General features: G+C 44.3%; 1 protein-coding gene across 1 annotated transcript in view; it reads right to left on the bottom strand.

The window, feature by feature from the left end:
• Positions 1-14,919: 14,919 nt before the first annotated feature.
• LOC137436632 (zinc finger CCCH domain-containing protein 4) overlaps positions 14,920-23,500 on the bottom strand; it is a 68,044-nt gene continuing 59,463 nt past the window's right edge. Inside the window, exon 12 of the mRNA XM_068130596.2 lies at positions 14,920-17,655. Within this exon, the coding sequence (XP_067986697.2) occupies positions 16,268-17,655 (1,388 nt within the window). The 3' untranslated portion in view covers positions 14,920-16,267. The remainder of the gene's footprint in view (positions 17,656-23,500) is intronic.

Below are 23,500 nucleotides of genomic sequence, written 5' to 3'. Positions count from 1 at the left end.
TTCTGTGTGACACGCTCCATATCTTTCTGTGTGACACGCTGCATATCTTTCTGTGTGACACGCTCCAGATCTTTCTGTGTGACACGCTCCATATCTTTCTGTGTGACACGCTCCATATCTTTCTGTGTGACACACTCCATATCTTTCTGTGTGACACACTCCAAATCTTTCTGTGTGACACGCTCCATATCTTTCTGTGTGACACGCTCCAGATCTTTCTGTGTGACACACTCCATATCTTTCTGTGTGACACGCTCCATATCTTTCTGTGTGACACGCTCCATATCTTTCTGTGTGACACACTCCATATCTTTCTGTGTGACACACTCCAAATCTTTCTGTGTGAGACGCTCCAAATCTTTCTGTGTGACACGCTCCATATCTTTCTGTGTGACACGCTCCAGATCTTTCTGTGTGACACACTCCATATCTTTCTGTGTGACATGCTCCATATCTTTCTGTGTGACACGCTCCATATCTTTCTGTGTGACACACTCCATATATTTCTGTGTGACACGCTCCATATCTTTCTGTGTGACACACTCCATATTTTTTTGTGTGTCATGCCCCATATCTTCTCTGTGTGACACGCTCCATGTCTTTCTGTGTGACACGCTCCATATCTTTCTGTGTGACACGCTCCATATCTTTCTGTGTGACACACTCCATATCTTTCTGTGTGACACGCTCCATATGTTTCTGTGCGACACACTCCAAATCTTTCTGTGTGCCACGCTCCAGATCATTCTTTGTGACACGCTCCATATCTTTCTCCGGTGTAACACGCTCCAGATCTTTCTCCTGTGTGACACGCTCTAGATATTTCTCCTGTATGACACGCTCCAGATCTTTTTGTGTGACACGCTCCATCTCTTTCTCCTGTGTGGCATGCTCCAGATATTTCTCCTGTGTGACACGCAACATATCTTTCGCCTGTGTGACACGCTCCATATCTTTCTGTGTGACACGCTCCAGATATGTCTGTGTGACACGCTCCATATCTTTCTCCGGTGTGACACGCTCTAGATCTTTCTCCAGTGTGACACGCTCCAGATGTTTCTCCTGTGTGACATGCTTCAGATCGTTCTCCTGTGTGGCACACTCCATATCTTTCTTTGTGACTCGCTCCATATCTATCTCCTGTGTGACATGCTCTAGATATTTCTCCTGTGTGACACCCTCTAGATATTTCTCCTGTGTGACATGCTCTAGATATTTCTCCTGTGTGACATGCTCTAGATCTTTCTCTTGTGTGACAAGCTCCATACCTTTCTCCTGTGTGACACGCTCTCGATCTTTCTCCGGTGTGACACTCTCTAAATATTTCTCCTGTGTGACACGCTCCAGATATTTCTCCTGTGTGACAAGCTCCAGATCTTTCTCTTGTGTGACACGCTCCAGGTCTTTCTCCTGTGTGACGAGCTCCATATCTTTCTCCTGTGTGACACGCTCTCGATCTTTCTCTTGTGTGACAGGCTCCAGAACTTTCTCTTGTGTGACACGCTCTAGATCTTTCTCTTGTGTGACACGCTCCATATCTTTCTCTTGTGTGACACTTTCTCGATATTTCTCCTCTGTGACAAGCTCCATATCTTTCTCCTGTGTGACACGCTCCAGATCTTTCTCCTGTGTGACACACTCCAGATCTTTCTCTTGTGTGACAAGCTCCATATCTTTCTCTTGTGTGACAAGCTCCATATCTTTCTCTTGTGTGACAAGCTCCATATCTTTCTCCTGTGTGACAAGCTCCATATCTTTCTCTTGTGTGACAAGCTCCATATCTTTCTCCTGTGTGACACACTCCAGGGCTTTCTCCTGTGTGACAAGCTCCATATCTTTCTCCTGTGTGACATGCTCTAGATCTTTCTCCGGTGTGACACTCTCTAAATCTTTCTCCTGTGTGACACGCTCCAGATATTTCTCCTGTGTGACAAGCTCCAAATCTTTCTCCTGTGTGACACGCTCTAGATATTTCTCCTCTGTGACAAGCTCCAGATCTTTCTCCTGTGTGACACGCTCCAGGTCTTTCTCCTGTGTGACAAGCTCCATATCTTTCTCCTTTGTGACACGCTCTAGATATTTCTCCTCCGTGACAAGCTCCAGAACTTTCTCCTGTGTGACACGCTCCAGGTCTTTCTCCTGTGTGACATGCTCAAAATCTTTCTCCTGTGTGACATGCTCCAGGACTTTCTCCTGTGTGACATGCTCCCCGTTCAAAACGTTGACCTTTTCTACCCCCATTAATCCACCCCAAATCCACCTCCTTCAAATTCCGTTTTCTTTCCTGAAAGTCTTTGAAGTGTCCATCTTGTTTATCCCGTGTATTCCTGCCCAGCCCTCTTACTTCCACAGATCTCCAGGTGTCCCTGTTCTCTACTGTTATTGTGCATATTGTAGGTCTCATGGAAACATTTCCTTCACATGATGTCCTGGGATCTTGTGTGACTCTCCCTGGTTATTTTGTCCTTCATTCCAACACACCTGAACCCCACACTGGTGGTGGTCTCACTTTATATGCTCGTTCCTCTCTTCCACACATCTCATGACATTCACTGAGTGCTCCCTACCCGATGCAGGTAATTTGACTTGGTGTGCCTCTCTGTTGTTACCCTCGCCAGAGGAGTGGGTATTGCATTTGAGTCCGTTTGTCTATTACTTGCAAAATCGAAGATTTTTCAAGTATATTGGTCGGTTACGTTTGTGGTTCTGTCTGTTTGTTTGTGACTTGCCGGAAAGGATTCCGGCAAGTATGTTGGTCGGTTGGTTTGTCTGCCTGTCTGTCTGTGCGCAGCACTACGTCTACACCGTTGCACGTAGAATCGGCAAACTTTACAAACATATTTGTCTTGCCCTGGAATAGACTGTGCCCAATTTATGACGTCATCGGTCACGTGGTTCGGCCGCCATCTTGGTAAAACCGAAAAATTTTGCACCTCTATATCTCCGAAAGTGCTGAATATAAAAAATTGAGACATAGCTCATTGTAAAGAACTCTCCATGGGGAATAAAATATGTTAATGATGATGTCATCGGTCACGTGGTTCGGCCGCCATCTTGGAAAAACCGAAAAAATTTGCACCTCTGTATCTCCGAAAGTGCTGAAACAAAAAAATTGAGACATGGCTCATTGTAAAGAACTCTCGATGGGGAATAAAATATGTTAATGATGATGTCATAGGTGTCTCCATTATGACGTCATAATTCGACAAGTACAAAACTTCATCCAATCAAGATGACATTTCTTGAGCATCATCAAGGAATAAATTAGTTTAGAAAACAAATAATGATGATGTCATCGGTCACGTGGTTCGGCCACCATATTTGTCCTAAATGGCCGATAAAAAGTACATTCCGGCAAGTCCTCGGTCTCTCACCGATTTTTCATCTGTCTGTTTGTCTGTCTGTCTGTGTGCAGTACTACGTCTACACCGTTGCACTTAGAATCACCAAACTTTGCACACGTATTTGTCTTGCCCTGGAATAGACTGTGCCCAATTGATGATGTCATCGATCACGTGGTTTGGCCGCCATCTTGGAAAAACCGAAAAAATTTGCACCTCTATATCTCCGAAAGTGCTGAATAGAAAGAATGGAGACATGGCTCATTGTAAAGAACTCTCCATGGGGAATAAAATATGTTAATGATGATGTCATAGGTGCCTCCATTATGATGTCATAATTTGACAAATACAAAACTTCATCTGATCAAGATGCAATTTCTTGAGCGCCATGTCGGCATAAACTGGTGGAGAAAAAAAAAAATGATAACGTCATCGGTCACGTGGTTCGGCCACCATCTTGGAAAAACTTTGCACCTCAATATCTCGGAAAGTGCTGAATTGAAAAAATTGAGTAATGGCTCATTGTAAAGAACTTCATGGGGAATAAAATATGTTAATGATGATGTCATAGGTGCCTCCATTATGACGTCATAATTCGACAAGTACAAAACTTCATCCGATCAAGATGAAATTTATTGAGCATCATCAAGGAATAAATTAGTTTAGAAAACAAATAATGACGTCATCGATCACGTGGTTTGGCCGCCATATTTGTCCAAAATGGATGATAAAGTACATTCCGCCGGCAAGTCCTCGGTCTGACCGATTTTTCATCTGTTTGTCTGTTTGTCACCGACCTACAGGTCACAATTCTAAACCGATCGTCACGAAACTTCACCAAGTTGTATAAGTCGTCCCTATTGAGAAGCCTATTGATTTTGAGGTCAAAGGTAATCTGGAGGTCAAATTTCTAAAATCGCCATTTTAAATCCGATTGACTTGATAATTGAATAGCATCTGTATATGAAGTCACTAAATTGGGAAATGAACTATTTTTGAGGTCAAAAGGTCAAAGGTCAACTCAAGGTCAAATTATAAAAATCATCAATTTTCATCTAAAAAGCCATCAATTCTCAATCGATTGACTTGAAAATTGAACAGCATTTGCATATCGAGTCAATAAATTGGGAAACATACTATTTTTGAGGTCAAAACGTCAAAGGTCAACTCAAGGTCAAACTTCCAAAATCATCACTTTTCATCTGAAAAACTGTCAATTTTCATCCGATTGACTTGAATATTGTACAGCATTTGCACATTGAGTCACGAAATAGGGAAACCAATTATCTTTGAGGTCAAACGTCAACTCAAGGTCATCCTTGCAAAATCATAATTTTTCATCTAAAAAATCGTCACTTTTCTTCCTATTGACCCGAGCTTTGATCAAGATTGTCAATTTTAATGTTGATGAAATGGACAATTTGCTGTATCAATGGGAAAAAAAAATATTGGGGAGGGGGGGGCGATTTTGCAAGTATCGTACTCTGCATGACGTCTTCTTGTCTGTTTGTCTGTTTGTCACCGGCCTACAGGTCACAATTCTAAAGCAATCGTCACGAAACTTTACCAAGTTGTATAGGTCGTCCCAATGGAGAAGCCTATCGAATTTGAGGTCAAAGGTCAAAGGTCATCTGGAGGTCACATTTCTAAAATCGCCATTTTAAATCTGATTGACTTGAAAATTGAATAGCCTTTGTATATTGAATCACTAAATTGGGAAATGAGCTATTTTTGAGGTCGAAAAGTCAAAGGTCAACTCAAGGTCAAATTTTAAAAATCATCAATTTTCATCTAAAAAGCTGTCAATTCTCAACCGATTGACTTGAAAATTGAACAGCATTTGCATATCGAGTCACTAAATTGGGAAACATACTATTTTTGAGGTCAAAAAGTCAAAGGTCAACTCAAGGTCAAACTTCCAAAATCATCATTTGTCATCTGAAAAATCATCACTTTTCTTCCTATTGACCCGAGCGCCATGTCGGCATAAACTGGTGGAGAAAAAAAAATGATGACATCATCGGTCACGTGGTTCGGCCGCCATCTTGGAAAAACCGAAAAATTTGCACCTCTATATCTCCGAAAGTGCTGAATATAAAAAATTGAGACATGGCTCATTGTAAAAAACTCTCCATGGGGAATAAAATATGTTAATGATGATGTCATAGGTGCCTCTATTATGACGTCATAATTCGACAAGTACAAAACTTCATCCGATCAAGATGAAATTTATTGAGCGTCATCTAAGGATAAATTAGTGGAGGGAAAAAATTATGACATCATAGGCCAGGTGGTTCGGCCGCCATCTTGGAAAAACCAAAAAACTTTGCACCTATATATCTCGAAAGCGCTGCATGGAAAAAATGGAGACATGGCTCAATGCAAAGAACTCTCCATGGGGAATAAAATATCCTAATGATGATGTCGTAGGTGCCTCCATTATGACATCATTCGACAAGTACAAAACTTCATCCGATCAAGATGAAATTTCTGGAGCATCATCTGGGGATAAATTAGTGGAGAAAAAAAATAATGATGACGTCATCGGTCAGGTGGTTCGGCCGCCATATTTGTTTTAAACACAAAAGCCTTAAAATCCACTGAAAACACATGCTGGCAAGGGTCTGCAATCTCTGATTGCTCTTTCCCTGTTGTTTATTTAGTGGGCTGCAAAATTTAATTGTCAGTTTCCACCAAATTGAAATGTCACCCACAAATAAGCTGCTGTAGAACACATACATAAGGATGAATCTGCATTAAAGACAGTGACTAGTTTCTGAGAATGATAAATCCCTTCGAAATTTTAAATTGACAAGGGAACAAGCCCAGAGAACAAGCAGCCACTTGTAAATATTGCTAAATCTACAGTAACTACGGATTATGTCACAGAATGTCTCGATAAGGTAGTGGAGAAAGGAATAATTTTAATGAAATACTTCATATCCGATAAGTTGCAAACAGGGGAAGAAAGACTTCCATGAATCTATCAAGAAACCAGGTGTGAAAACATTTGCCAGCCTCAAGCAACCATTGAAAACCAAGACAAAGCAGGCAATTGTGATGCTGGCTATTGCTAGACAAATATTCAGTAAACCAGCAGTCATTGCATGGTCAATATCGAGATGTGGACACGTGAAACCTTTTGAGGAAGCCTATTTAATAAGCCTGCAATCTCCATTTAATCACTAAACAATCCTCCTGTGCAGTGCCGGATTAACCATTAGGCAGACAAGGCATGTGCCTTAGGGCCAGCCAAAAATTCGGGCCACAAAAATGGACAAGCAGTTGGCTCTCCGAATATACTTAGCACTGATGGCCACCAATTGCTCAGGAGAACGCTCATTTTCGCAGCTAAAGAGAATCAAAGATGTGAAGCGTTCTACCATGCATCAACAGCGTCTTGGTGCGTTGGCCCTTTTGTGCATTGAAAGTGATTTGCTCCGAGAACTGGACTTCAGTTCCGTAATTGAAGAGTTTGCAGTTGTAAAAGCGCGCAAGGTTACAATCTAAGGTCTAGTAAACTGTAAAGCAAAGTGCCAAATCTGTGCGTGTTTTGTCATGCATATATTCATACACTGCAAATTGTATAGACTAAACTAGTTTGAAAGTAGTTTCTTTTCACATTAAATATTTGTCTTTTTTTGTATTAAATATTTTGTTCATGAATCAGTTCATCTTTTGTCTGGGGTCCATTTCCATGAGCCCGAGATCTAATTTAAATTGTTCAGGCCGTTCTCTAAAATTTCAAAATGTGCCATAGGGCCAGCCGAGGCTTAATCCGGCACTGCTCCTGTGCCATACTTTAATGAGTCTAAACCTGCGCTTTTCCTCTTCTGTATGTAAAAAAACATTTGTTTTTAACACCACTCCATATGGATTATGACTGCACTCCGTGATAACCCTTCACATATTTCTCTCATTCTCTTTTGACTTGTCAACTCCATTTCCTCTCTGTTGTCAGTCTACTCTTATCGATGCCAATCTGCCTCTCGTCTAATTATTTTATACATCTTTATTATAATAGAGCAAACGTATATGGTTCGCTATGTATGTATGTATGTATGTATGTATGTTTATATGCGACGAACACGTCTTCTTCTTCTTCAAAAAAATTACCACCCTCTTAATTGCGTTAAGGCTGCTGAGACCCCTCAGACCTTTGACGACCCTTTAATTCCCCCAAGACCCTTCAGACCACCAAGACCCCCAAAGACCCAACATACCCTGAAGACCCCCAAAGACCACAAAGACCCCAAAGACCCAAAATACCCTTCAAGGCCCTGAGGCTCAACAAGACCCTGAATACCCAAAAACCCAAAAGACCCCGAAGACCCAAAACGCCCCGAAGACCCAAAAACACCCCGAAGACTCAAAACACCCCGAAAACCAAAACACCCCGAAGACCCAAAACACCCCAAACACCCAAAACACCGCAAACACCCAAAACACCAAGAAGACCCAAAGCGCCCCGAAGACCCAAAGCGCCCCGAAGACTGAAAACGCCCCGAAGACCCAAAACACCACGAAGACCCAAAACACCCCGAAGACCCAAAACACCCCGAAGACCCAAAACGCCACGAAGACCCAAAACGCCCCGAAGACCCAAAACACCCCGAAGACCCAAAACACCCCGAAGACCCAAAACACCCCGAAGACCCAAAACACCCAAAACACCACAAACACCCAAAACACCAAGAAGACCCAAAGCGCCCCGAAGACCCAAAGCGCCCCGAAGACCCAAAAAGACCCCGAAGACCCAGAACACCCCAAAGACCCAAAACGCCCTGAAGACCCAAAACGCCCCAAAGACCCAAAACACCACGAAGACCCAAAACGCCCCGAAGACCCAAAACACACCGAAGACCCAAAACGCCCCGAAGACCCAAAACGCCCCGAAGACGCAAAACGCCCCGAAGACCCAAAACACCCCAAAGACCCAAAACACCCCGAAGACCCAAAACACCCCGAAGACCCAAAACACCACAAAGACCCAAAACACCCCGAAGACCCAAAACACCCCGAAGACCCAAAACACCCCGAAGACCCAAAACACCCCGAAGACCAAAAAAACCCCAAAGACCCAAAATACCCCGAAGACCAAAAATACCCCGAAGACCCAAAAAGCCCCTGAAGACCCCACAGACCCAAAAGCCTCTGAAGACACCAAAGCCCCCAAAAGATCCTAAAGACCCCAAAACACCTCAAAGACCCAAAATACCCTTAAAGGCCCAGCAGATCCAAAAGACACTGAAGACCCAAATGGCCCTGAAGACCCAAAACACAATGAAGACCCAAAAGACACCGAAATGGTCAAAGATGCCTACCCCTCTGAAACGACATGTGGTGAGGCGTGCTCCGTGGTGAGGTGAATTATAGTAAGATTCACCAAATGTCCGTCTGTCCGTTCGAAGGTACCGCAAAAATGGCTCAACCGATCGCAACGATATTTTGGGTGGGTATTCCTGGGACCCCTGGGAGTAAAATAGGCTATATTGTTTTTCCAATTTTTACAAGTTTTCCAATTTTCCAATTTTCCAGTTTTTCCAAACACAATGGAATAATATTTACCGATATGAACAGTGATGTGGCTTTTATTGAAATTCTACAAATGCTGTTTAGATTTTGATGAGAATTATGAACATGCCGCGAATGCAGAAGTGGACAGATGACGGCAATGCGCGGGTTTGATAATATCCAAATACAACCGTCATTCAATCATAATGTGAAATCGTTAAACGTTAATCGTGTTAATCGTTTTGTTAAAGTGTCAATTGATGATTGGAATTGAGTGAATACAATTACGATTTGGAACTTCACATCAGGATTTAAGACCCAAAAGAGATGGACTTGGTATTGGTGTTGGTGCTACGCAGAGTGTTAGTCAGGTTCACTATGTCAATAAATTATATTTCGTTCAAAATCATGGTAGATTAGCAAACCTATACATTTTTGGAAAGGTTATAGCATAAGGAAACTAAAAATCAATGTTTACATTTGGAGAGATACCTGTATGGCGGCCATTTTGGATTTTCAAAATGGCCACTGTAAAATACATATTTTGTTCTATTTCTGCCTCTAATTACCCTAAAAACTTTTTAAAATATACTAAACCTATATTTTCAGGGACAAGGAATCCAATGAAAGTATCAAATTAGTGCTATGGGGAATGGTAAGACACGAATCAAAGGTTTTGAATTGCAAAATACTGTCTTTATATTCGCGATAAGTTGCATAATCAAATACATGTTATCATTTTGTACAGGCAGTTAATAACATCAAAATGTGTCACAATAATTCATATCACCAAACATACACAGGCAGTCAGCAAAATCATATATACACACGCAGTCAGTATAACTTCACATCTACACAGGCAGTCAATGACAAAATATACACAGGCAGTCAATGGCATCAAACATACACGATTACAGAATATGCCATTTCGAGTTCGTCATCACTGTCCTGTGTGTCGTATCCGACAATATAGTCCGCATCGTTTTCACAGTCCGTTCCACACAAGCAAAGGTCGGTCAAATTGATTGGCAAATCGAATTGGTCGAATGGTCGATCGAATCGAATCGATCGAATTGGTCGAATGGTCGATCAAAGCGATTGGTCGAATGGTCGAATGGTCGAATTGGTCGAATGGAATTGGTCGATTGGTCGAATTGGTCGAATTGGTCGAATCGAATTGGTCGGAATTGGCAAATGTAAACATTGATTTTCTGATTTTCCATGTAATAACGTTTCCAAAAATGTATAGGTTTGCTAATCTACCATGATTTTGAACGAAAAAACATAGTGAACCTGACTATGTTGTGAACTTGGCATTGAATGGTGTTTTCAGAATTAAGGAAAATAAAAAATGAGGTTCTCGTGGAGGTTTTCGTCAGCGGCTTAAACACAGAAACCACAAGGTACCCCCTCCTGTTTTGGCTTTGATAAACTCTCACTCGATGAAGAACAAAACTGATGAACTGGATGCCCTCCCAAGGATTGACGGGTAAAATCGGACCTCATCTATGGTGTGTTTCACCAAGACATGGCTTGGTGAAGGGGATGACGTGTCTTTCGATGGATTCGAGTTGATCAGGGCTGATAGAGTCGCGGCATCAGGCAAGGCCAACGGTGGTGGTTTGTGTATGCTGGTGAAATTGAATTGGGCCAAACATTTTACGGTACGTGAAAGATACTGTTCCGAGGACGTGGAGATACTGACGGTGTCTTTCCGACCCCACGGGAATTTGGTCAATACACCATTATTTTGGTGTACGCACCGGGGTCGGACTTTAAATGTGCATCGGAACGAATCGCAGAAAATTACAATGGAGCGACCGCCCGTTCAGTGGATCAATCAATCCTGATACTAGGGGATTTCAATCAATGTGACCTCGATCAGGAACTCCCTCAGCTCGATCAGTAGGCTATGTGAATGTTGCTACCGGTGGTAACAGGACGTTGGACAAATGTTACGGTAACATTGAACATGCTTAAGTGGCGAAATGTGCTCCTGCGGTCGGACGATCAGACCATAAGGTGGTCCATCTCTTACCTACGTACAGACCAAAGGTGGTCCATCTCTTACCTACGTACAGACCATGAGGTGGTCCATCTCTTACCTATGTACAGACCATAAGGTGGTCCATCTCTTACCTACGTACAGACCATAAGGTGGTCCACCTCTTTCCTACGTACAGACCATAAGGTGGTCCATCTCTTTCCGACGTACAGACCAAAGGTGAAACGAATGCCAGTTCCTTGCAAGACGGTTAAAACCAGAACGGCGGAGGATAACGAACGTTTGAAGAGCTGTTTCCTATGCACAGACTGGGATGTATTTTTCGACTCTTGTGACGACCCTGATGAACTTACTGAGACGATCACAGATTATGTGAAGTTCTGTGAGGACCTCGTGACCACAGAGAGAACCATTCGCATGTTTCCCAATAACAAACCTTGGGTTACCGCTGAAGTGAAGGTGTGTTTGATGAAGAAGAAGCATGCATTCCTGAAGAAGGATGACTCCGTCCTCAGGGAGGTGAAGAATGAACTGCGCTCTGTCATCGGCAAGTGTAAACGGTCGTACAAGGATAAGATTGAAGAACAACTACACGATGGTGATGCTCGTAACGCTTGGAGGGGACTCAGGCATATGATGGGAATGAATAAGAGGCTCAAGGATGGTAGACTGCCCACTAATGTTGCAGATTCCAAATTTGTGGATGAATTGAGTGACTTTTACCCTAGATTCGATGTTCCAGGAAGCCGAGTAAAATGTGAAGCTCTCTGTGAGGACCTAGATACTTGAGCGTGTCGCATACCTGTAATTTGCGAACCTGATGTCGTGAGGTGTTTTAGGGCGTTGAGTAAAAGGAAGGCTTGTGGTCCAGATGGCATCAAGTCTTGTATTCTGAAAAAGTTCTGTTTAGAACTTAGTAATGTTTTTACTCGATTGTTTCAGTTACTTTTGGCTGCTCATACTGTCCCTATTTGTTGGAAAAAGTCCATTATTATTCCGGTGCCAAAAAGGTTCACCCGAGGCAGCTCAATGATTATAGACCTGTTGCCCTTACCTCCATCTTGTGTAAATGTATGGAGAAATTGATGGTGAAGTTTATAACATCAGATGTAACTCCTAAACTGGATCCTTTACAATTTGCATACAAAGCAAGACGAGGTGCTGAAGATGCCTGGCTCAGTTTACTTCATCTAATCACAAGTCACCTTGACCAGAATGGAACCCATGTCTGTTATTTATTGATTTCTCGTCAGCCTTTAACACTATGCAGCCATTTACCCTTCTGAAAGTGTTGAGTGACCTGTGCCTGAACTCCCATATCATATCTTGGGTGGAAAGTTTTTTACGAGACCGTCCTCAGCAGGTGAGGGTGAATGGTAGCTTATCAAAGTTATCAATCTTGAATACTGGTGCTCCACAAGGCGGTGTATTGTCACCTCTACTGTTCAGTTTGTACACCAATGGATGCGTGGCTCTTAAAGAAGTTTGTAACTTTATTAAGTGTGCAGACGATATCGCCATTGTTGGCTGTCTTTCCGATCAGTCATCTTTTGTATCTTCACCTCGATGAAATTGACACGTTGAATAAGTGGGGTGGGGACTTTTGTCTTACTCTGAATGTGTGCAAAACAAAAGAGATGATTTAGGACTTTCGGAAAGGTCACAATCATGAGCCTGTAACCATAAATGGTGCTAAGGTGGAAATTGTTAGCAAATTTAAATACCTGGGCACCTTTATTGATAACAAGCTAACTTTTGATGGAAATACTGATGCTGTGTACAAGAAATCAATGCAAAGATTGTATCTTCTCAGGAAGTTGAATTCATTTGGTGTTAGCTCTCGTGTGATGCGGATGTTAACAAATTCCTTACTGATCAGTGTTTTATCATCTAATTTGATTTCCTGGTGCAGTTATCTTAATGTGCGGAATAAGTCACGATTGAGAACGGTCATTACACTGGCATTTAAAGCTGTAGGTGGGCCTTCAACTAGTCTGGAGTCTCTATACTTGCGGGCACTGAAAAGGGAGTTGCAGGTGTGTACTGATGAAAGTCATTTCTTGAACGGACTTTTTGAAAAACTGCCATCAGGGAGACGCTTTCGTGTAAGGAGGATGAAGAAGAACATTTTCAAAAAGTCATTTGTACCATGTGCAATTCAAATGCTAAATTCAAATTCCTAGACATTTTGCTGTTTAGTCAATCTTCCATATTTTATATTTATTTTATATCTTTTTATTTCGTTTTCTTATTCCCTTTGTGTTTTATGTTTTAACTAGCAAAAGTACCCGGCAATGCCGGGTGGGGGGGGGGGGGAACGGGAGAAGAGGGGGAGGGGGAGAGGTGGAGAAGAGGGGGAGGGGGAGGGGGAGAGGTGGAGAAGAGGGGGAGGGGGAGGGGGAGGAGGGGGGAGGGGGATGGGGGAGGAGGGGAGGGGGGAGGGGGAGGGGGGGGAGGGGGAGGGGGAGGGGGGGGGAGGGGGAGGGGGAGGGGGAGGAGGGGGGAGGGCCAGTCAACAATGACGTTGCAGTTCTCATCGTCGGAGAGCAGCACGACAATTGCGACATCGTCCTGCATCTTCGCAAGAGCACGAAGCGGATTTTGGAGACTCACCGATCCTGTGACCCACGCCCTCCAGTACCGGCGTTGCCGGGCGGGGGAGGGGAGACCCGTACATTCCCAACCCGTACATTCGCCCTCTCGACTCAAGCTCGTATTCGATTCGTATTCGAAATCGAAAGGGGAAAGGGGAAATCCTTCGTATTCGAATTCGTAAACACGAAATACGAATTAAAATTTAATTCATATCGCACAAAATCGACACAAAACACGATCGCATAAAGGTGAAAAACGCAATCGCTTTTCGCCCTGAATTACGTGCAAACGTGTGACGAGATGGAACATCACGTGATCGCTCTGAGCGAATCAGCGAGCTGCTCGCACTGGCTGAGATTAGCGGGTACTTCGCTGAAATGCGCTGAGGTAAATATGAATAAAAAATATGGATCTCGTCAAATATTGTCTCGGCCATGTTCGTCCCAGGCTCAATGGCCATGTCTATGCCAAAGATCAAGCACGTGAGCCTCTCCGTTTCTGAGTCTATCGGTCACAACACACACACACACACACAGTTTTATACATACTAGGGCATTGCCCGTACGTGGGTGCCCGTTCCTTGCCAAAAAAAAAAAAAACGCTACCCGTACGCTCTACCCCGCCCGTACGCCCGTAAACAAAAAAAACAACGCTCTTCGCTTCCGCCCTTCGCTCTGACTGAATTGGGAGAAATAATGCGCATAAGAAATCGAATTACGTACCGTAATGGCGGTCAGCTCGTAACGCGCTCAGCTCCGCTCGTCTCACATCGGCCACGCCTACGCAACAAAGCGTTCTGTGATTGGCTGCCGGAAGTTCGCAAATCGTCGCAGTTACGATGAATCGTTTTAATTTAATCGCAGTTTGAATTCGTTTTAAAACATAGTTTAACGGCAACATAGTTTTCCAACGTGAAATAAATGAATACGCTGTCAAATGTGCCGTCCGAGGTAGAGTCTGATCGCCACGTTCGGCACACGTGATAGCTCGCTGCTCTCTGATTGGTTGAAGCGTTTTTTGGACATAGCTCGGTAAGTACTTGTCCGATTAATTTCAAACCTTGAAAAGGCACATCCTCGGGTCCCCAGCAATATACCTGGCAAGTTAAAAGTATATCGGACCCGTGGTTGTCGAGAAACAGCGGTCACAGACAAACGTACAAACGTACAGAGATTACTGGAATTATAGATAGATAGATGATGGTCAACTTAAGTTGTCACCAAAGAATAATTTCCCTGAATATGGGACAATAAATATTTTTTATTATTATTATTTCCCCCAGAAAAAATAGAGCTCTTCAGAGCGGTGACATGCGACCAGAGGGACCCTCAGCATGATGTAAATCAGCGTAATGCCCGTAAAGATGAAAGCTTTCATGACAAACAACTGTGGACTGTAAATGGTCATCGCTTTATAAAAGATGCCCGTCACTGAATATTCCAAACAAAATAAAGAATACAAAGAGCAAGACCATAACAATTTATTTATACAAAACACTGGCAGACATCAACCTATGACTTTATAAACTCACCATTGGCCCAATACACCTAGGAAGATGCAGCATCTGGAAAGTGAAGCTACCTTTTGCGACCACCTACAGCAGTTCGTATGCACATTGGAGGCAGGCAGTGGTTGAGATGAGAAGAGAAAAAGAAAGAATAGAACCACGTAATACACATCGTAATATTATTAGCATACACGTAGAAAAAATAAAGTGGACATGTACATTATATGTAAAGTTACATATATGCAAAGCTCGAATACAGGAACAATTTCAATCCTGGCCGAACAAAATTAAAGGAAATAACAATATATTCTGCACCTGGGTGGAAGCTTACGTACCCCTCTATACAATGTCCGCTTCTTTTCCCACCACCGTCAGACGCTTCCACAATACAAAAAAAGTTATCTTTCATTTAAATGAAAGACACCGACAATATTCAAGCGATCGTCCTTGTGAGTGTCCGTTCGCGTACAGCCAGGAGTAGGGACGACAATGAGCCAATGTATGACCGAGCACTATGGAGGGACAACGTAGAGCAGACGACACACCGGCATCGTTGTACTTACAGCAAAATCACTGTTTAACCGAAACAGTATCACATTTTAAAAGTGACTTTACGAGCTATTTGCATTCACAAGCACGGAGGTTTGGAAAGGGAACGCGTATAAAAATCTTTCACTGCTGGGTGAAGCTGCCGAGAGCAATCGATAATCGTCATCGCTTTGGTTGCCAGGTAAGCATGCAGGAGCAGTGGCATTTCAGGCACACACAGGTGACAACACCTGTGTGCGAATCTCCGCCGAGAGCACGAGCCCGAAGGCTGCGCCGACGGTAACTGCCTAGAAAAAGATAGTCGAGGTTCGAATTCAGACGAAGCTTTTCTTGCGTTTCACTTGACGAAAACTTAGAAATTCAACACCACTTCAGAATCCATTGAAGTAAAAACATGAATGACTGCCCACTGAACAAATAGATATCCACTAAGATATTTACTAAGACTGTTCCTTGCTAAACAAGGGTTTGCATTGTGAAGATAAAGGTTATTATTCCTACTGCACAGTTGCTGATCATAAAAAAGTTGAAATATACTCTGGACAAAAGGCTAGCTCGATGAAGCAAAGTGAAACTGTCTTTTCTGCAATGATAAACGACAACAAATACTATCCAGGAAGTTTGCTTCGGGTCGTTAAGCTGGAAAACAAATAAGAAAAAACAAATGTATAAAAATTATTACGTCTTCACAAAATTATGGGGGAAATAATTTTTTATCAACAGAGAACTTCAGAAAATGCAATAATTCAATTTTTTTTAACAGAAAGGTGAAGCTGTGGGGTCAAAAGTTTTAAACATGTCTCTTAGGGAAGCAGTCTGTGCCTCTTCGTCTGGCGTTGCACTTTCTTGCTCTGTAGGCTCCGGTGTATCCTCCGAGGCACTAAATGCCTGCCCACTACATGGTGGTGCCACAGTTTTGGAGGCTGTCCCGACAACAACGCCAGTCCCACCCACGAATGATGGTCGGATTAGACTCGCCATCGAGGGCACGGGAAGGTGGTGAACGGCTGGGGCGGAAGGTTGGCTTCGCGTTGGACTTTGTTGTGCAGGCGCTGGTGCTGGCACTGTGGGGCGAATTCTTGGCTGATTATAACTACTGACGGTGGGTTCCGTAGGTGCTTCGGTGGTGCAGGCATCAAGGGGCGAGCGCCATTCCAGGAGAGCGTCCGTGAGTGGTGGCCCACGCGTTTTGGGAATGATAAATCGTCGTGGTCGTGCTCCTTCGCTTGCTTCCCCGAGCACTTTAGCATCTGAAAGGGGAAGTTGCCCACTTGATGTCACCCGCGGGTCATAAGGGGCAAGTTCCGGTGGAGACGACCCACCAGTCTTTAACTCGGGTGATTGGCTGGCACGTACCTCCGCAGATGATGCCCGAGTTAGCCGAGGGTCCGATACTTTTCTCGGTTCAGCGCTACGCTCCGCAGCTGTGCCTCGAGATAACCGGGGATCGGTTAGCTTAGCACGACCCACGAGCCGAGGATCTTGTGGTGGTGAACCTGCGACTGTACTGGGGCCGGTACTCATCCCGCGACTCTTTGGCACGGTAGCCAGTGTCTTGTCAAGTGAGTGTGGGTCAATTGGAGGTAAAGGAAGTGGAGGCAACGCTGGGTCAGTTTTGGGAACAGGTAATGGAATTAAGTCTTCTGGTTCCCACATGACAAGGCGTGCAAATGCTGGTTTCGTCAGTGCCACCTCTGTTCGGATGTGGCTGAACTGCTTAAGCTGAGAACGTGGGTCACGAAGCGGTGGGGCACCTGGTATTGGTTCCAGTGGTATTGTAACAGCTTTTTCTCGAAGTTCCTGTTGCTCACCTTCCTCATCATCACCCGTGCCAGTTGCATTTGGCTTTCCATCACGAGCTGCTCTTCGTGGGTCAGATGGTTGTGCCAAACTTGTAGATCTGGATGCAAGACGGGGATCTGTCGGACCCTCTGCCTGCTTCAACCTCGGGTCCATAGCTTTCCTTCGAGGGTCGGAAATCAGAGGTTTCTGGAGGCGGGGGTCAGACGGTTGAGTAGGTGTCTTATCAGGTGCCGTCGTTCCCGTCTTTCCTTTTGCTTGCTGCCGAAGTGACTTGAGGATGGAATGTACGCCACCGCCACCGCCCTCCTCTTCATCACTAGAATACCAATTCACTCCCTCATCTGTAGAGAAAGTGAAGACAGAAGAGTCAACATGCTGCACATCAAAGAAAATTTTATTTAAGCATTCTGTGCAAACCATCTTTCTGTCAATTAGTGTTGATTTCAAAATAAAATATCTGTTGGAAGGTCACAGCATAAGAAAGGCAGTGGTAATAAAGGTATTTCGTTATGTTTAGTATTGGAATTTTGCATTGTGTTGTAATGTCACAGATATACACTACCGGTCAAAAGTTTTAGAACACCTAATTTTTCCGGTTTTTATTGAAATTTACACAGTTTAATGTCCAGTGAATAATCTGAAATGGTACAAAGGTAAGCAGTAAACTGCTCGAGGTTAAAAAAAAGTTTAGGTTAGCAAAAACGTGAAAATAATGTAAATTGCACAGTTATATTGTAAAAAAGGCCTTCTTCAGAGAACAAGTAATGGGTTAACAACTTACAGCTGTTCTGCAGCAATGTAAGTAAATTAAGCCTTGAAAGTTGATACAAACAATTCCTCCAGGTGTCCCAACCTCTGCTGATTACTTGATTACAAACCCCCTGTCTGTATAAAAACAGTATTGGAACAGACTGTCATTACACCCTCTGAAGCATTATTTTGACAATATTGCACTTTGGACAATTTTTTGATTTGGAAAATTTGGACAATTTGGACAATCATATCCTCTTCCTGTTCAGGCTGGAGTTCCACAAGGCAGTGTTCTGGGCCCTGTGCTTTTTCTGGTCTTCATCAATGATCTCTCTGACTCTCTTGAAAATCCTCTGTATCTCTTTGCTGATGACTCTACTCTCTGTCGCTCCATTCTTCATCCCTCAGATCGGCAGTCTGCTGCCTCCTCACTCTCTGCAGACCTGGACAAAATCACAGACTGGGCAAACAAGTGGAACATGTCTTTCAATCGTGACAAATCTCACACTCTTACGATGTCTCTCCGAAAAGACCGACTGGACAACCCTCCCATCCACTTTCTGAATAATCCTCTCCAAGAAGTTCTGTCACTCAAGCTTTTGGGTCTCACTATCTGCCATGATCTTTCCTGGGAAAACCACATTTCAAATCTGGCCTCCAAAGCCAGTCGCCGACTGGGCATCCTCCGTCGTGCAAAGTCCTTCCTTGGCACACCTGAGCTCCTCACCACATACAAGGCTTTCATCCGCAGCTCAATGGAATACTGCTCTCCCCTCTGGGCTGGTGCTCCTGCCTCACACCTAGCTCGTCTTCACGCTGCTGAAACCAAAGCATTCAGAATCATTGGAATCTCCCGCGATGAAGCTAACTCCAAGGGCCTCTCACTCACTCACCGCAGGCAGGTTGGTGGTCTTTCCATCTTCTACCGACTCCTCTCTGGCCTTGCCCCCCCAGCTCTCTCTGGGCTCTGTCCCGCAAATATTCCTACAGGTCGCACAAGATCTGCCTGCAACCCTCTTATGGTCAAACTGCCAAAATCAAGACTCTCTGCTCACCTTCACTCCTTCATTCCTCTCTTCTCCCGCCTCTGGAACAAACTCCCTCACTCTCTTCAATCCCACTCCACCCTCCAGGTCTTTAAAACTGCTGTTCACCACCATCTCTTATCTTCCCCCATCCAAAACCTTGATCTTTTCTACCCCCGCTAATTTCACCCCAATTCCACTTTTTTGAAATACCAACTTCTGTCCTGGAAGTCCTTGGTGTCCTTGTGTTTTATACTTCTCCCTCCACCCTCCCCCCCCCCCTTCCCACGCCTCCTCCCCCCAAGCCCTCTCCCTTCCACACATCTCCCTGCTCTCAAATGTTGTGTTTGTGTGCTTCCCCTTCTCTCCCCATCTTGTTTTCCGCTCCCTCTTTTTGTGTGTTTTGTTTGTCTGGTTGATTTGTTTGTGAAGTAAATGTTAGCTCTTTCACGAGCCTCGATTCAGTATACAAAACTGCAGGAAGTAGTATATTGGAAACTGGAGGAAACTCTGACAGGAAGAGGTCTGGCAGACCCAAAGCCACAACAGAATCAGAAGACAAGTTTCTGAGAGTCAACAGCTTGCGTGATAGGCGGCTCACAGGACAACAGCTTCAAGCACAGCTTAACACTGGTCAAAGTAAGCAGGTCTCAGTTTCAACTGTGAAGAGAAGACTTCGAGCTGCAGGTTTGACAGGTCGAGTGGCAGTAAGAAAGTCATTGCTAAGATGGCAAAATAAGAAAAAGAGGCTTGCCTGGGCCATGAAGCACCGCCAGTGGACTACTGAAGACTGGAAGAAGGTCTTCTGGACCGATTAATCAAAATTTGAAATCTTTGGTTCATCATGCAGGGTTATTGTACGCCGTCGAGTAGGCGAAAGGATGGTTCCTCAGTGTGTGACACCAACTGTCAAACATGGAGGAGGAAGCGTGATGGTCTGGGGCTCTTTTGCTGGACCCAGAGTCGGCGACTTGCACAGAATGACTGGCACCCTGAACCAAAAGGGCAACCACAGCATTTTGCAGCGCCATGCAATAACCTCTGGTATACGCCTAGTTGGTCAGGGGTTCATCCTACAGCAAGATAATGACCCAAAACACACCTCCAGGCTATGTCAAAACTACCTTCGAGGAAAAGAACAAGATGGTAGGCTTAAAATACAAGTCTCCAGACTTAAACCCCATCGAGATAATTTGGGATGAACTGGACAGAAGGGTGAAAGCAAAGCAACCTACAAGTGCAACACATTTGTGGGAACTTCTGCAACAGTGTTGGGAAGAACTTCCCGAACAATATTTGATTTCCATTGCAGAGAGAATGCCACGAGTGTGTTCGGCAGTTAAATCTGCAAAAGGTGGATACTTTGCTGAGTCAAATTTTAAATTCAATTTTGTTAAACAAAATGATTCTATGATTTATTTTTTATCTCCAATTGTTTATTTGTTTTATGATTAATTTCAGAGTACATTGAGACATTAAACTGCATAAATTTCATTAAAAACTGGAAAAATTGAGGTGTTCCTAAACTTTTGACCGGTAGTGTATACATATATGTATGTATACATATACATACATACACACTAGAAGCCCATGGTAAAATACCACAATATAAAAATAAAAAAGGAGGCATTTTATTATTGGGCTGCTGAAAGCTCAAAAATGTAAGGCCATATATTTCTAAAAAGGAAAGAAAAAAACCCAAACATTTTCGGGAGATAGAGGCAGCAGTCTATTGCCGAGACAATGCCCGAGTTCAATTTTCTGACTGACAAAATTTATAATGTTCCCAGAAGTTTCGATTAATGTGAAGTGACCTTTACATATTTTTTTCCCCTCTGAGGAGCATTTCCATGTGTCAAGGTAGAACAGACATACATACACATACAGTGCCCTCCATAAGTATTGGAACAGTGAAGTCAAATTTTTTTTATTTTTTTTCTATACTGAATCGAGGCTCGTGAAAGAGCTAACATTTATTTCACTAACAAAACAACCAGACAAACAAAATATACAAAAAGAGGGAGCGGAAGACAAGATGGGGAGAGAAGGGGAAGCACACAACCACAACATTTGAGAGCAGGGAGAAGTGTGGGAGGGAGAGGGCTTGGGGGGAGGAGGCTTGGGAAGGGGGGGGAGAGGTATAAAACACAAGGGGACCGAAATTAGCGGGGGTAGAAAAGATCAAGGTTTTGGATGGGGGAGGATAAGAGATGGTGGTGAACAGCTGTTTTAAAGACCTGGAGGGTGGAGTGGGATTGAAGAGAGTGAGGGAGTTTGTTCCAGAGGCGGGAGAAAAGAGGAATGAAGGAGTGAAGGTGAGCAGAAAGTCTTGATTTTGGCAGTTTAACCATAAGAGGGTTGCAGGCAGATCTTGTGCGACCTGTAGGAATATTTGGGGGACAGAGCCCAGAGAGAGCTGGGGGGGCAAGTCCAGAGAGGAGTCGGTAGAAGACGGAAAGACCACCAACCTGCCTGCGGTGAGTGAGTGAAAGGCCCTTGGAGTTAGCTTCATCGCAGGAGATTCCAATGATTCTGAACGCTTTGGTTTCAACAGCGTGAAGACGAGCTAGGTGTGAGTCAGGAGCACCAGACCAGAGGGGAGAGCAGTATTCCATAGAGCTGCGGATGAAAGCCTTGTATGTGGTGAGGAGCTAAGGTGTGCCAAGGAAGGACTTCGCACGACGGAGGATGCCCAGTCGGCGACTGGCTTTGGAGGCCAGATTTGAAATGTGGTTTTCCCAGGAAAGATCATGGCAAATAGTGAGACCCAAAAGCTTGAGTGACAGAACTTCTTGGAGAGGATTATTCAGAAAGTGGATGGAAGGGTTGTCCAGTCGGTCTTTTCGGAGAGACATCGTAAGAGTGTGAGATTTATCAGGATTGAAAGACATGTTCCATTTGGATGCCCAGTCTGTGATTTTGTCCAGGTCTGCAGAGAGTGAGGAGGCTGCAGACTGCCGATCTGAGGGATGAGGAATGGAGCGACAGAGAGTAGAGTCGTCAGCAAAGAGATAGAGAGGATTTTCAAGAGAGTCAGAGAGATCATTGATGAAGCCCAGAAAAAGCACAGGGCCCAGAACACTACCTTGGGGAACTCCAGCCTGAACAGGAAGAGGAGATGAGAGAAACCCATTCAGGGCCACACGTTGACTACGACCAGAGAGGAAGTCCGCCAGCCATGCGTGGAGATTTCCATGGATACCAAAGGAGGATAGTTTGGTGAGCAGAGCAGGGTGTCAGACCATATCGAAGGCACGTGAAATGTCAAGGGAGACAGCTCTAATTTCCTGTTTGGCGTTGAGGACCTCCATCCATTGTTGAGAAAGCAGAAGCAGCATGTCCAGAGTAGAGTGACCAGGTCTGAAACCAAATTGATGATCAGAGATCAAGCCATTGGAGAAGAGGAAAGATTTCATATCTGAAGCAATGATGGATTCCATGACTTTGCTGATAATTGGGAGAAGGCTGATTGGTCTGTAGTTGCTAGGAACTGTTTTTGCACCTTTTTTGTGCAAAGCGGTGATGTTGGCTGATTTCCAAGCAGATGGCAGATGGCCTTGAGCAAAAGAGAGGGTGAAGAGAACAGAAAGAGGGAGTGAAAGAGCGGAAGAACATGATTTTAGGACCCGTGGGCTGATGCCGTCAGAACCAGTTGCAGAATCAGAGTCGAGGGTTGACAGAAACTTTTCCACCTTGTCAGGAGGAAAGGACACAGAGTCCAGGAGCAGCTGGGTACGACTGGGTACGGTGGGTACAGAGAGGGATGGGTTTGGGACACAAGATTTAGAGGCAAACACAGAGTTGAGGCATTCAGCTTTTTCACATGCGGAGTCAGCCGTTAACCGTTTGAGGTGAGGGAGGGGATGGAGGGGGAACAAACACCAGAAACAGATTTGACCAGACGCCACCAGGATTTGGAAGAGGGAGACAGATGAGAGAGTTCGGTCTTGAGAACGGTGAGATATTGTTTCCTGGCTCTCCTGAGGGTGGACACACACTTGTTTCTGGCTTTGTGAAAGGAAATGAGCTTTCCTTCCGTTGGATTTGCTTTCCAGGAGACGAAAGCAAGTTGTTTCAGGGCAACAGCCTCACCACAAGATTCCGTGTACCATGGACGGGAGGAAGGGTATGACAACTGAAGACGAGATGGGATAAATCTGTGCATGAGAGAGAGCAATTTACTTTGAAAGAATTCCCAGGATGAGTTGATGTCAGAGGCAGTAGAGATGGGAGACCAGTCCAGATGATTGATGGCTGGTTGAAGACCGTGCCAGTTGGCCTGAGTGAAATGCCAGACTCGTCGACGCTGAGGAGGCTCTCTGAGAATTGTCAGAGAGATGTCCACTTTGACAAGCACATGATCAGATGAGCCGATTGGAGCAGAAGAAGAGCAGCAGACATTTTCAGGGAA

Source organism: Myxine glutinosa, chromosome 11, assembly GCF_964187855.1.
Source record: "Myxine glutinosa chromosome 11, kmMyxGlut1.1, whole genome shotgun sequence".
Classification (NCBI taxonomy): domain Eukaryota; kingdom Metazoa; phylum Chordata; class Myxini; order Myxiniformes; family Myxinidae; genus Myxine; species Myxine glutinosa.
The sequence above is the reverse complement of the archived record's forward strand: the minus strand, read 5'-3'. Positions and strand labels throughout refer to the sequence as shown.